Genomic DNA, 15,191 nt, shown 5'->3' on the forward strand with positions numbered 1-15,191 from the left:
TTTTTAGCTTATGTTCAAACCCAATTTAAATGTGTGTTTAAATGTTTCAGGTCTGATAATGCACCTGAATTAATCTTTAAGGATCTCTTTTCAAAATTTGGTATCTTACATGAATTTACATGTGTTGAAACCCCCGAACAAAATGCTATAGCAGAAAGAAAGCATCAACACCTTCTAAATGTTGCTCGGGCTTTATATTTTCAAGCCAAAATGCCCATACACTTCTGGACAGAATGTATACTCACTGCTGCATATTTAATAAATCGAACTCCTACACCAAATCTTGACAACAAGAGCCCCTATGAAGTCCTTTTTGACAAATTGCCTAAGTATGATCAATTGAGAAACTTCGGATGTCTTGTTTTTGCAAGCACTCTTACTGCTCACAGAAACAAATTCTCACCAAGGGCTAGAACTTGTGTTTTTATTGGATATCCACAAGGTGTAAAAGGGTACAAGTTATATGATATTAATACTAAAGAAATTTTTATTTCTAGAAACGTTATTTTTCATGAAAAAATATATCCCTTTCATCGTTTAAATGTCTCTCAAAATTACATTGATCCATTCTCCACCATGGTTCTTCCTTCTCCTAACATATCTAATACTGATGTTGATGATTTCCCTATAATTACTAATGATAATTCCTATACTAATGAATCCTTTGAAGAGCAAGACAACGATCCCCTTCTGGACACACCAGCAGCATCACCTGCTGAACATGCTACTGCTGAACAAGAAACCGAATCTCAGACTCCTCTAGTGCAGCCAAGAGAAACCCCTCCTGTACCCAGGCGCACCAGCAGAGTCACAAAAAAACCAGCATACTTGCGTGATTATGAATGCCATTCTCTATTACAGGACAAAAATTCTACTCCCCATATTCTTGATAAGTTTTTGTCATATGAAAAATTATCTGACACTCATAAAGCCTTTATTTCTGTCATAACAGCACTTTTTGAACCTGCTAACTACAGCCAAGCTTCTCAACATCGCATATGGAATCACGCTATGCAGCAAGAATTATTTGCCTTACTCAAAAACAAGACCTGGACCTATGTTCGCTTGCCTTCCAACAAGAAAGCCATAGGCTGTCGTTGGGTATATAAAATCAAGCTCAATAGTGACGGTTCTATTGAAAGACACAAAGCCCGTCTTGTCGCTCAAGGATATACTCAACAAGAAGGCTTGGATTTTTTTGACACTTTTTCACCAGTTGCAAAAATGGTCACCTTCAAACTTCTCTTAGCTATTTCTACCATCAAGAAATGGCATACCTTGCAACTTGACGTCAATAACGCGTTTCTAAACGGCGATCTTCATGAAGAAGTATATATGCAACTTCCCCAAGGACTGGTTCTTCCCCCAGAATTTGCCAAGGATTCCAATATAGTGTGTAAACTAAATAAATCAATCTATGGCCTAAAGCAATCTTCCCGACAATGGTACAAAAAATTATCCGATGCTCTAATTCAAGAAGGTTTTACTCAATCCCAAGCTGACTATACTTTATTCACAAAGGGTTCCCAAGACGATTTCATTGCCATCTTAGTTTATGTAGATGATATCATCCTCACGGGTCCAAATTTGTCTCTTCTCCATCAATTACAAACTACTTTAAATGACAAGTTTTCCCTCAAAGCTCTTGGCAAACTCAAGTATTTTCTTGGCTTTGAGATAGCCTGTGGACAAGAAGGCTTGGTTCTATCTCAAAGAAAGTATACTTTACAACTCTTGGAAGACAATGGATTCATCGGTTCTAAACCAGCCAAAGCTCCTATGGATCCAAGAATTAAATTGGATGATCAACAAGGAGAACCCCTTGCACAACCCTCAACATATCGACAACTTGTAGGCAAATTACTGTATCTCACTCTCTCAAGACCTGACATAAAATTCGTTGTTAATTTGCTAAGTCAATTTATGTCTTCTCCTCGAACACCTCATCTCCAAGCAGCACACCATCTTTTACGATACTTAAAAGGAACTCCTGGCCAAGGTTTAATGTACTCTGCTGCTTCTTCTCTCCATCTCCGCGGTTATTCTGATTCCGACTGGGCATCATGTCCGATTACTAGACGATCCACCACAGGATTTTGCATCTTCCTCGGTGATTGTTTAATTTCCTGGCGCACTAAGAAACAACCAACCGTGTCTCGGAGTTCTGCTGAAGCAGAATATCGCGCCCTTGCTGCCACTGGAAGTGAACTTACATGGCTGCAATACCTGCTTCACGACCTTCAAATTCCCCAACATCAACCGGCTTTTATATACTGTGACAATCAATCAGCTATCCACATTGCAAACAATCCCACTTTCCATGAGAGAACAAAACATATTGAGTTGGACTGCCATTTTATTCGTGACAAAATCAACAAAGCAAAGTTACGCCTCAGCCCTGTCAACACAAACCAGCAACTTGCAGATGTGTTTACCAAGCCCCTTGCCTCTACTATACTCAATTCTCACATAGGCAAGATGGCTGTATACGATGTATACCGTCCATCTTGAGGGGGGGGTATTAAATTTCTAAACCAAGTTGGCTGGTGGCTCCTGACTCTTTTAGTTTTGTCCTCTGCATTATTTTTGTTCTCAGTTAGTTAACTGAATTAACTAACTATTTTCCCCTTTTCTTGGGTTGTTTTAGTTGTGTCAGAGAGTTAGTTAATTCAGTTAACTTCTCTCCCTTAGCTGGTTTTGATCACAGCCTTTGTATATATATAGGTTTCATTGCTCTGTAATCTTTTAACTTAACTTCAATAATAATCAAAGCTTTTTCAATTCCGCATTACAGCCATACATAAAAACATGAGCTACTTCACTTATCACCAATTGATTTTGAAATAGAATCTCATGATTCTCAACACTTACAAATTCATCACAATCTCGTTTGTATAACCTCATTTGTCCCATAACATATGTTAGATCGAATTGGTGACTAAAGAGAAGAGGTTCTTGTTACACCAATCCAATTTATATGTGTCCTCAACCATCAAAGATTGTATTCCTTTATTTCTTTCCCATCAATGAGTATATTCCCTTAAATAGAATCATAGAATCTAAGCAAAAGTGCCAAAATGGAAGATGGTGAAAAAAGAGGGGTATAATGGGAATATATATTTTAACTTCATTCTAAATATTTTCTAAAAAAAAATTAAAAATTTAAAAAAAAAAAAAAAAAAAAAAAACATATTTTTACCTTTTACAAACTTATAATTGAAAAAAATAAATAAATAAAAGAAACTAACTTTAACCAAACCAAAGCCCTAAATCCCTAAAAGCTGATTAACAACGCTTGTGGATTCTCCGACGAACCACAACGCCGGCGTTTTTCAGTCTTCAACACCAGAAATGGAAAAATTCCTCTGCGATCAATTGCTTGACCCGACTCAGCCCATCTCAGACCGCTTCAGAGCTCTTTTCTCTCTCCGCAACCTCAAAGGTTCTCGTCCTCGAAATGCCCTCATACTCGGTTTGCTTCTTTCTCTCTCTCTCTCTCAGTCTTCTCTGTTTCATTTATTACTCACAAGTTTGGATCTTTTGTTGTTTTTATATGAAACCCAACACTTATTTGTTCTGTTAATTACTAATTAGAAATATATATATATATACATATTTATGTATAGATATTAGACTAATTCTGCAATTTATGTTTATAAACTGTAATAACACAATGTATAATGTTTCACAAATTGGATTAAATTTGAAATAGAATGAGGAAAAACAATTAATCATGTAAGGGAGAAAATGAGAGTTGAGAATGCTGAGAGAAAATAGCAAATGTATATACTTTGTTTTACTCAATTATTTTTATTTTAATGGTAGTGAAGTTATTTGGGATTTTCTAGTCAACTCTCTTTTGGTTTAGATTTAGACCCTTTGCTGCAATTTTGAATATGTTCCCTCTTTCAGCTACAAGGGACTCTTCTAATTTGTTGGCACATGAGGCTGCATTTGCTTTGGGTCAAATGCAAGATGCTGAGGCTGTCCCTGCTTTGATAGAAGCTTTAAATGATCTTTCTTTGCATCCCATTGTTCGTCACGAGGTGAATTATTAACTTTGATAGTGCTGATTTTGTTGTTTTCTTGCATGAGTTTGATGGTTTTTGACATTATTCGACAGGCAGCCGAGGCCATTGGTGCAATTGGTTTAAAGAGTAATGTTGATTTGTTGAGGAAGAGTTTAGTCTTAGATCCAGCTCAAGAAGTTCGAGAAACATGTGAATTGGCCCTCCAACGAATTGAGCAGTTGAAGGATGATGGTGAGAAATTCACTGTTGAAAAGTCACCTTTTCTGTCAGTTGATCCAGCTGCAGCAGCTACTTCATGCTCTTCAGTACATCAGCTTAGGTTTGTCTCGTTTTAGATACTCTAACATGGTACGAATTTGCTATGTTTTTAACTTGTATATCCTGATTGATTCATAGGGATGTTCTTCTGGATGAAGAAAAAGGCATGTATGAGCGGTATGCAGCTCTTTTTGCACTTAGAAATAATGGTGGAGATGAAGCTGTAGCCGCTGTAATTGATTCTTTGGGTTCAAAGAGTGCCCTTCTACGACATGAGGTTGGTTCAATTAGTCTTATTCTTCATACTTATTAGAAATATCTACATTTTCTTCTTGGTTATAGGAAAGGCTCATGTTTGGGGTTCCATGCTTTAATCCTTTGGCTACATATTTCGCTAAAAATTCAGGTGGCATATGTGTTGGGCCAACTGCAAAACAAAGCTGCTTCAGATGCTCTTTCAGACATACTTAAGGATGTCAATGAACACCCAATGGTTAGACATGAAGCTGCTGAAGCACTTGGTTCCATCGCCGGTATTATGTTATACCTGCTCTACTTCTTGCTTTTTACATCTATAGTTCTGAATACGATTTATTTAACTTACATGCTTAATTGAATGAAATTTAAGATGCTCGAAGTGTGTCACTTCTCGAGGAATTCGCCAAGGATTCTGAGCCAATCGTTTCACAGAGTTGTGAAGTTGCTCTATGTATGCTGGAATATGAACGATCAGGGAAGCCATTCGAGGTAAGCATACAACTGTTTTGAGCTTAGAATCTATCATGCATCTATATCATACATAGCCCTTTTGTTAAATGATGACTAAGACCAGTATTTTACACAGTTTTTCTTCACGCAAACTCCTCTACTGCAATAACAGTTGTTCAACACTTTTGCTTTGTTTGAAGACACTCTTGTCATCTCCTAGCAAGAGGAGATTTATTCTTAAACTGTATTTATACCAATTTATGGCTCAAATGTAACTCGAGGAAAGAGAGTTCTCTTTCTTTTCGAATCGTTTTAGCTAGTTTGGATGAACATGTTTTGGTAATACATACTACAGATATTGAATATGTATAACACATCACGAGCATGTCTTCTCGCGAAGAGTTTTAACAGTTGAATTGTCTATTCTTAATAAGGCTTTCTTGTTAGTTTACGTTAAATTATATTCGTTCATCAAGATCATTTCGATCCAATTTATTTGAGTGAATCGGATAAGGGATTAAATTAATCTTTTAATTATTTATTTATTTTTTTTTATTTCATATGAAAAATAAATACTTGTTCAAGCTTAAGTAGGTTGAAATCATAGTGCAAGCAAGAAAAAAATTTAGATAAATTTAGATTGGCTAGAAATTAAGCTTGAACAAATTAAGCTTAATAAATTTAGATAAATGAAATATGGAAGTTTCTTAATAAAGATTACATAAATTTGAATGATGATGGTGATGACAATGATGACTATTAATAGGACTTTCATTGAAATGTGTTTAAACCTTGGCACACATTTACTCTCATTAGTTATTCAACCTATTCCTCTTCCCAATAGGAATCAAAATTTCAATTATATGTATTTTACATGTTAGATTTTTAAAAAATTAAATATCCATGTGATATATGATGTCATTTTAGTATATTTAAAAAGTTAGTCGGCACTCTCATGTATGTCAAGTTGAACCTGACTATAAGCGGACTAGGTCTGTACTAAGATCCCACTCTAAAATACTTCATTGCATATACTATAATATAGTAGTAGATATGGAAGAGATTTTGAGAACAAAACCTTATGTATCCATACATTCTTACATTTTCTTTTTTCATATCAATGTGATAATGCCTTCTCCAAGTATATGTATAATATATTAGTAACTTGTCAATGTTATTTCTTGATAAAAGTTACTAGAAAATTCTATTACTAATTCAACCACCTAAAAATTCGTCAAGTTTCAGAACATTTAGGCCCTGTTTGGTATAGCTTTTATTTATAGCTTCGGGAAAAAGTCTTTTAACACTCTTAAAAGTGCTTGATTTTTTAATTCTAAAAGCTAAAAGCAGCTTAACCAAACAAGGTCTTAATGTCCTGAAAAACTCTGTAACCGGGAGAGTCTTGAGTACAATCCCTTGGATTCTAATAAGCTTGAATGTGAACCCATTTCAACAATCTCACCTTTGTCCATAACAACAATAGTATCTGAGTTTTTGATGGTGGAAAGCCTATGAGCAACTGTGATTTGTGTAATACATGACATTCGATCGCCATTTAGATTCATCGATTCCAAAGCATTGACAATGCTTTTCTCAGACTCAGCATCAAGAGCACTTGTTGCTTCGTCGAGCAGCATGATTGAAGGTCGCTTCAGCAGAGTTCTAGCAATGGCGACTCTTTGCTTTTGGCCACCCGAAAGTTGACACCCTTTTTCCCCAACAACAGTGTCATATCCATTGGGTAAAGTGCTTACAAATTCATGTATGTTTGCTTGCCTTGATGCTTCCACAATCTCAGTTTCTGTAGCCTCATTTGTCCCATAACAAATATTGGATCGAATCGAAGAACTAAACAGTAAAGGCTCTTGTTGCACCAATCCAATTTGTGTCCTCAACCATCTCAGGTTATATTCCTTTATTTCTTTCCCATCAATGAGTATATTCCCTTCTATAGAATCATAAAATCTAAGCAAAAGTGCCAAAATGGAAGACTTTCCAGCCCCACTTGGACCAACAAGAGCAACTTTGGAGCCTGCTTCAATTTCCAAACTAAAGTTGTTAAGGACAGTAACTTCAGGCCTCAATGGATAGTTGAACTTAACATGTTGAAACTCGATTTGCCCTTTGATCAAATCGCGATTTGAAGGCTCTGGTGTGTTTGGATTGATTTCTGTTTTTCGGTCAAGTGTCTGATATGCAGGAGTTAGTACACTTATAGCAGAGATAACAGTAGGAATAAGTGTCCATAATTCTGTGATTGAAGGAACTGTGAGTGAGAATATCTGATAAGATCTTATACCATCTTCGAATTTCGCTTGTCTTCTATCAATCAAAACTGTTGTGTACCAAAGAGCAACAGCATGTGCAATGTTCCATAAGCAAAGTGAAAATCCTTGAATTAAACCATACTTAATACTTTGTTTTCTGCTCTTCTTTATGGGATTTTCCAATGACATTTTGGCTTTGCTTAGTATATTCTCTTCATAACAAAAAGAGGCAACAGTTCTTATGTTGGTTGAAGACTCAACAGCAAGAGCAACAAGTTCAGAATACGAAGAAGCTAAGTCACCCGAAAATCCTTTAGCAGACTTGGCTTGAATTAGTCCACCAATGAAGTGACAAGGCATAACTGCCCAAGCTACCAACCCCATTCTCCAATTAACATACATACTTACAATTGTTGCTATCAATATTGAAGAGATGCATTGTACAATAACAGACATTCGATCTGCAATGATAGTTTTCACCATGGTTGTGTCACTAATAACCCGAGATGTGAGTGAACCAACACTGTTCTCAGGCTTCTCAAACCATGCCACTTCATTGTTGAGTACTCCTGTGAAATTTGAAGGTTTGACATGTTAGATTAAGTTGATGGAAGGTGAAATATGAGCTTGATATGGCTTCAAGTTTAGGATATACCCGAAAACAAAGCTCGTCTTAAATTCGCCATGGCTTTCTCTCCAACTATTCCAAAGAAGTAATGTTGCAAAGTATGAGAGAATAAAGAAAGCAACCCTATAACAAAAAATAACAATGAATACAAGCCAACTTTTCTCCTTGCATCATTATGGTAGTATGCTACTCCTATAGTGATAATGTAGTATCCGAAAACAGGCTTTGAAATGCCAGAAAAAGCAGCTGCAACAGAACCGAGACCAATCTTTGTGAGCTCTCTTTTTCTCAATCCAAACCAAATTCTTAAGAATATTGTTCTTTTCCTTCCTCTTTCACTCTCTTCTTGCTTGGAATTTTCCAAGACAGGATGTACAGATTCTGTTACTGTCTTATTTTCTTCGATGTCATTTTGAAATGACATATGGTTTTGACAACTTTCATCCTCTTCACAAGAATTTTCACTTCTGTCAATTAACAATAGAACAAGATTAGATACTTCAATTCTACTTTATATAGAAACTTTTAAGCATGGAATCATTACTTTGATTCGAGAATCGGATTAAGGTTCTGCATGTTGAACAAGTTGTTGTAGAATTCACTCCTATCAAGAAGGCCGCGATGAGTTCCAATCTCGGTAACATGTCCATTTTCAACAACTGCAATCATATCAGCATTAACAATGGTTGACAACCTATGTGCAATCAAGATAACTGTCCTTCCTTGCATAGCTTTCTCAACAGCATCTTGAACTAACTTCTCTGACTCTGTGTCAAGCGCGCTTGTGGCCTCGTCGAGCAAAAGGATTGGAGGGTTTTTAAGAATGGCTCTTGCAATGGCTACTCTTTGCTTTTGACCCCCTGATAGTTGAACTCCCCTTTGTCCTACCTAATGTAAAAAATAGGTAAATTTTCTCAAAACCAAAAAATGTAAAAGAAAAAAAGACTGTTAGAAGCAAACCTGTGTTGAGTATTGATTTGGTAGTTGTGAAATATAAGAATGTGCATTAGCCATCTCTGCTGCAATTTGAATTTGTTGGTCATTTGCATCCATATCACCAACTTTTATGTTGTCTTTAATGGTGCCTGTAAATAGTGATGGTTCTTGGGAAACTATTCCTATGTTACTCCTTAGGAACTTTAAATCCAAATCCTTAATGTTATGGTCATCAATGAGAATTTTTCCTGTAAATTTACATAAAAAAAAAGTAATAAATATCATTCTTTATGAAAGCATTTGTCAACTACACAAACTCATTCACACCATTTATTTAAGGGAAATACTCCTATATTACCTTGTGTTTTTTCGAGAAAGATATTTTAAATAATACTTATTTGGTACTATATATTTTGAAATTGTACATATTTAGTACCTTAAAATAAAACTTAATCAATATAATTTTATCAATTTGACCAAACTGTTCTCGATTATATGTAATCAAATAATTAAATTTGAATTCAGAATTTATAAAATTGAAGATAGTTTTATTGCATTGATATAATTTTATCAAATAAATTTCAATTTAGAGTACCAAATATGTATGATATTAAAATATAGGGTGTCAAATAAGTATTACTGAAAATACAGAATACGAAACTAGTATTTAGATAAAACACAGGATACCAACTGTGTAAACACTCTTAATTTAATCAAAATGAGAATAAAGAAACATCCCAAGATTCCCAACTAAGATGTTACTCAATTCTATCTATATAATAGAATCGAGCATTTTCAACCACACTCTCTAAATGCACTATTGACTTAAAATAGAGTGTGAGCTCCAACCGTAAGAACAATGACTCTCTAAAATAGAGAAAGGATAGTGAGCTCATAAGTTTACTTTTGGATTCCACAAACTGAAAAATTATTAAAATAATAAATTCTAACCAAACTAGAGATCATGATTGTAGTGAGATGAGGAAAAAAAAATGTCTATTTTAGCTAAAAGAAAATGAAAATAGGGAGCCCCTTTGGAGATGCATACTAAAGGTGTATACTAAGGAAGAAACATAGTGATCTTTTTAAGTGAATTTTCAAGTTGATAAAGCAAACCTTTTGAAGGGTCATAGAACCTTGCAACTAAAGAAATGATAGTACTCTTTCCACAACCACTACTCCCCACTAGAGCAACTGTCTTTCCGGCTGGAATTGATAGCGAAAACCCTTCAAGGATTTGCTTCTCCGGCCGGGATGGATAGGAGAAAAACACATCACATATTTCAATGTTGCCACAAACCTTTCCAAGTGTTTTTCCTTGTGAAGAATCACTACTTATAGTTGGCTTTCTTTGAATCACTTGGAAAACTTCATACCCTGCAACCTTGGCTTGATTGAATATTTGCATATCTGGTGCAGCATAAGTAATTGATCTGAAATGAGAATTTTATGTTTCATTATTAGTTATAGAAAACTATTCATTAAATTCAACACTGAACTTTGACATGTAACAAATTATATTCCTTGAATTTTTTCAAACTGTTAAAATTCTCCCTAAACTTTTGAGATTGTTAAATTTGAGGACTTCTCTATAATTCTATTACATTTTATTATCGAGGAGATTGTCCATGTACGAAATTGTCCCTCTCGAATTTTAACATGTACCAAATCTTCCCCCTCCTCCCCCCCCCCAAACTTTAATATATGTCAAACTTTTATTTGTAAAATTGGACAAAAGTACTTAAATCTAACAAGGATTATAATAATTTGGACCATGTATTTTGCAAAAGTTACTGGTTGGACCCTCTGTTTTGTTAAATGACAACATGGACGTTGTATTTTCCAAAATGGTAAAAATAAGACCCAGAGCTTAATTTTTGACAATTGTTTTTTTAGTATAACCAACTTGAAAATAATTCCTAACACGAACAGATACAATAAAAATAAAAATAATTTTATCATAACACTTTTAAATTAGATTATTATTAAATTTTATTTTGACAAAAAATCAGTTCAAGGTCCTATTTGTACCATTTTAGAAAATACCGGATTCATTTTGTCATTTAACAAAATAGAAAGTCCAATTGATAACTTTTGCAAAACACAGGGTCCAAAATGATATTTACCAATCTAACAATCTCAATAGTTTGGAAAGAATTTTCAACAGTCTAAAAAGTTCAGAAAAACATAATTTAGTACATGTCAAAGTTCAGTAAACAAAAAATCATATTCAGCCTATATATAAATTTCATTTTAAAGTGTTTTTGGATATTAAAACTGAAGCTAAGGAGTTTCGAACTTTTGACATCTTAGATATTAAAAAGACTTTCAACACTAAAATTTACTAGAGAAGTATTAATATAGAGGCCCCGAAATCTAATTTCGCTTTAGGTCTCAAATAGCTTAAGACCGGTCTTTAACTTAACTTACATAGCTCCAAAGAGAATGCTCATGACAGCAGCTATGATATCTCCACCTTTAGCTTTGTTTTGTGTGACTAAAACAGCTCCAATCCATATAATAAGAGCCCAAGAACAAAAGGAAACTGTTTGAAACAGTCCTGTTCCAACTCCCTTTATTAAAGCTTCTCCTTTGCTTACCATAACTTGTTGTTCTAACCTCTCTGAGAATGATTTTATTGCAGAGTTTTCTCCAACAAATGCATACACTGTTTTTATTTGAGAAATTGTCTGTTGCCCAAATATAAAACATATCATATTACATAAACTACTTACATATGTATATACAAGGCCGACTCAAGGATAGGACAGTTATGACCCAAGAAATGATTTTATGAAAAATGTCTCTAATTTGATTTTTAAAAATGTGTATTTTTTTAATATTATTTATTAAAATTAGGGTAAATATTATTTTGAACTTTGTGTTTTGAAAAAATTACAGATTAGACTCTCTATTTTGTTAAATAATAATTTGGACCTTGTGTTTGTCAAAATAGTACAAAATAGATACTGAACTTAATTTTCATCAATTATTTTCTTAATATAACTAACTTAAAAACAATTTTTAGTACGAATAGTTGCAAAAACTATAATTATTCTTGTCATAACACTTTCAGGTCAGGTTATTATAAATTTTTTATTTGATAAAAATTAAACTCAAGGTTTATTTTGTACCATTTTAAAAATGCAGGATTCGAATTGGTATTTAACAAAACAGAGAATCCAATCGGTAACTTTCGCAAAATATAAGGTCCAAAATAGTATTTACCCAAATATAATTATTTATAAATAAAAGACCAATTTTTTTTAAAATACTATATTTAATTTTTTTTTTAGAAAATAATGTTTTTTTAAAATACTATATTTTAGATTTTTACTACTAAATTTAAAAAGGCACAATTAAATTTTAGTCCAAGGCTGACAAGTAGCTTGAGACAAGGCGAGGGCTGGCCTTGAAATTTAATGGGTCATAAGAAAAAAATTATTTTTGGGTTATATGATATTTTTTAAAATTAGTAAAAAAAATAGTATAATTTTAAAAAGGAAAGATTTTTTTGGGTCTCTGAATTAAGTGGGCTCTAAACACAAGTCTAACTCGTCTATGCTAAGAACAGGACTCTATATATAATAGATACATGTTAAAAAATTATTATTGTTACCTGTTCTACCAATGAAGTTGCTTGAGATTGGAATATGATTTTGGCAATGGAAATAGTGTTCATTTTGTTTGTATAAGTAGCTCCAATGGCAAGAATCATTGGAACAACCAAAAGAGATAGGATTGCCACTTCCCAACAGCATATGCCAGCAATCAAAATTCCACACAAGAAAGTTGCAACACATGATAGAAAATGACCCAACTGTATATTTATATACATATTTATATATATATATATATATATGAGTAAAATTGTATACAAATCATACTATTATATAATTTATCTATAAATAGAGCCTAACTCAATAAATATATATCGAAAACAAACGCATGCAATACACTATTTGAATTTTAATTTTGTCATTTTAAATTATTCAAAAAAAAAATATTAAAAACTCATAATATAGTTGCATTGCATTTTATGCAAATACTAAAAATTCTAAAATTATGCATAAATATAGTGATTAAAACCAATAATTTTTCATATATATATATATATATGTACCTTCTCTCCAATTGCATCTTGAATGATATTGATGTGGTTACTTATTCCATTAATGATTTTTGCAGTTGTTAAATCTGTGTCAAAAGCTCCAATCTCTTGATTAAGGACTGATTTTAGATAAGCTAATCTTATTCGTCCTACTTGTCTTTCACTTGCATACATCCAACATCCAATCTCTATCAACCAATAAAAATATATTCAACTCCTATATACAAATATTATATATACTATAATAAAAAAAAAAAAATTGTGATAATTTTTTAGTCATAATATAATTTTTCTTGTAGTTAAATATGATTTTAGTCACAAGAAAAAATTATTTATAACTAAAATATAATATTTTGATACAAGTTAATGCTAATATAATTTTAGTAATAAATATTGTGACTAAAAATATATATATTTAACTAAAAATTAATGCAAAAGTATAAATGAATTTTTTTTGTTAAGAGAAAGTAGTAATATTTACCAAGAATTCCAGCTGGAAATGTGGCAATGGCCATGTACCATACATAGGGAACAACCTAAATTAAATAACCAACACAAGAGTAACCAACTCATCATTAATACATGCATATATATACAAGAATATAAATATATACATTATTATTGATATATTTAATATTGTGTCATACAAATTATAATTTAATAAATAATATACAAAACTGCTATCAATTATAAGGTGTTACATCACTTTAAGGTATTAAATATCAACATGACACAATATATTAAGATAAATGTTAAAAAATATCAATTGTGTCTAAACTTTTAAGAAATTTGTAAGACCGACCCCGAATTGATTTGGACTTTAGAAAAAATAAATTTTTTAAACCCTCATTATAAGAATAAATAGTACTTTTAGTTTTTTTCAAAGAAATATATATATTTATTAAAATATCTTTTTATTTGGACCCTTAAAATGAGTGAGCCTTAAGCGCAAGCCTAATTCGCCTTATCTTAAGACTGACCCTAAAAGTATGCAGGGCCGGCTCTAGGCATAGGCTGGCTAGGCCCGTGCCTAGAGCCCACTCTTTTTGAGAGCCCAAAATAAAAAATAAAAAAAAAAATCATTAGGCTTTTATTAAAGGAAAATTAAGTGTATTGTAAACAACAAATAGTCATAGTTTAGTTGGTTGATATGTATGACATATTATACAATGTCATGGGTTTGAATCCCATAACACTATTTTTCAATTTTTTTTATATATATTTCTGAGAGCCCCAAAATTTAATTTGCCTTAAGCCCATATATTCTCAGGGTCGGCCCTGAAAGTATGGCTAACCAATCACACGATGATACATTTAGAAGTTGCTAGACACGTGCCCAATAACAATGCTCATATATTAATTATACAGTAGAACCTCTATCCAAGAATACACTTGGGACCAAGTAAATTATATTCTAATTGGGAGGTTATAACTAAATAGAGTTACACTAGAAAAAAAAAAATTGAAAAACCAAAAAGTATCAATGTAACAATTATAACAATAAATAATCATTAATACTATATCATAATAGAAATATTATAGAGTAAATATAATTTCATAGATGTATTATAATTTAAAATAAAATTATTAATTTTACATAAATAAATTTACAAAATACATGTATATATTTTATTAAGATGTAATTATTCTTATATAGAGATATATTTTGTTACTACGGGACTTAGAAAATGTATAACTAATTACAATTTAGAGGTTATTCTTATTTATAACTGGCCCAAATCGGGACTTGATTTTTTTATAACAAATTAGAGGTTATTCTTAAATAGAGTATTCTTAAATAAAGGTTTTACTGTAATATATATACATATATTTATATAAAGAGAATTGCTAAAGGCATCACTAGTGTCTAACATCCTCTTTGTTGTCATACCGTTATTGGTGTAATTAAGTAACGAGTCTCATATAACTTAAGAAAATAACTTTTATAAAACATCGCTAACTAATCGTATAATTTCACTTAAAAGTATTAAACATACCTTGTAGAGGGCATTAACCATGGCAGGAATATCATCAATGTTATCACCAAAGGCATTAAGAGCTTTGCCAAGAAGTAAGTATCCAATAGGTTGAGCCATGCCATGAACAATTGACCCTAAACTACCCAAAACCATAAGACTCCAATCCAAACCATCTCCATATCTTAAAAGCTTATCAAATCTCAAACTTCTTTCACTACTTGAAATGATAACAACTTCTTTCTTCTTCTCATCAACACTACTAGTACTACTCAT

The 15,191-nt window shown here is 32.5% G+C and overlaps 2 protein-coding genes across 2 annotated transcripts; one reads left to right on the forward strand and one right to left on the reverse strand.

Annotated features, from left to right (window-relative positions):
• The first annotated feature begins 3,223 nt into the window (after window positions 1-3,223).
• LOC115716808 (deoxyhypusine hydroxylase) lies at window positions 3,224-5,407 on the forward strand. The gene is made up of 7 exons (XM_030645714.2): window positions 3,224-3,472; window positions 3,913-4,046; window positions 4,124-4,350; window positions 4,428-4,566; window positions 4,696-4,822; window positions 4,918-5,036; window positions 5,134-5,407. Exons 1-7 carry the CDS (start codon window positions 3,352-3,354, stop codon window positions 5,164-5,166), a joined length of 900 nt encoding a protein of 299 aa, XP_030501574.2. The 5' UTR covers window positions 3,224-3,351; the 3' UTR covers window positions 5,167-5,407.
• A 564-nt stretch (window positions 5,408-5,971) lies between these two features.
• LOC115716539 (ABC transporter B family member 19-like) lies at window positions 5,972-15,191 on the reverse strand. The gene is made up of 10 exons (XM_061116027.1): window positions 14,937-15,191; window positions 13,421-13,475; window positions 12,952-13,127; window positions 12,448-12,648; window positions 11,259-11,518; window positions 9,945-10,261; window positions 8,853-9,076; window positions 8,437-8,780; window positions 7,920-8,401; window positions 5,972-7,833 (listed from the first exon to the last, which is right to left on the reverse strand). The coding sequence occupies exons 1-10, from the start codon at window positions 15,189-15,191 to the stop codon at window positions 6,365-6,367; spliced, it is 3,783 nt and encodes a 1,260-aa protein (XP_060972010.1). The 3' UTR covers window positions 5,972-6,364.

Source organism: Cannabis sativa, chromosome 5, assembly GCF_029168945.1.
Source record: "Cannabis sativa cultivar Pink pepper isolate KNU-18-1 chromosome 5, ASM2916894v1, whole genome shotgun sequence".
Taxonomy (NCBI): Eukaryota; Viridiplantae; Streptophyta; class Magnoliopsida; order Rosales; family Cannabaceae; genus Cannabis; species Cannabis sativa.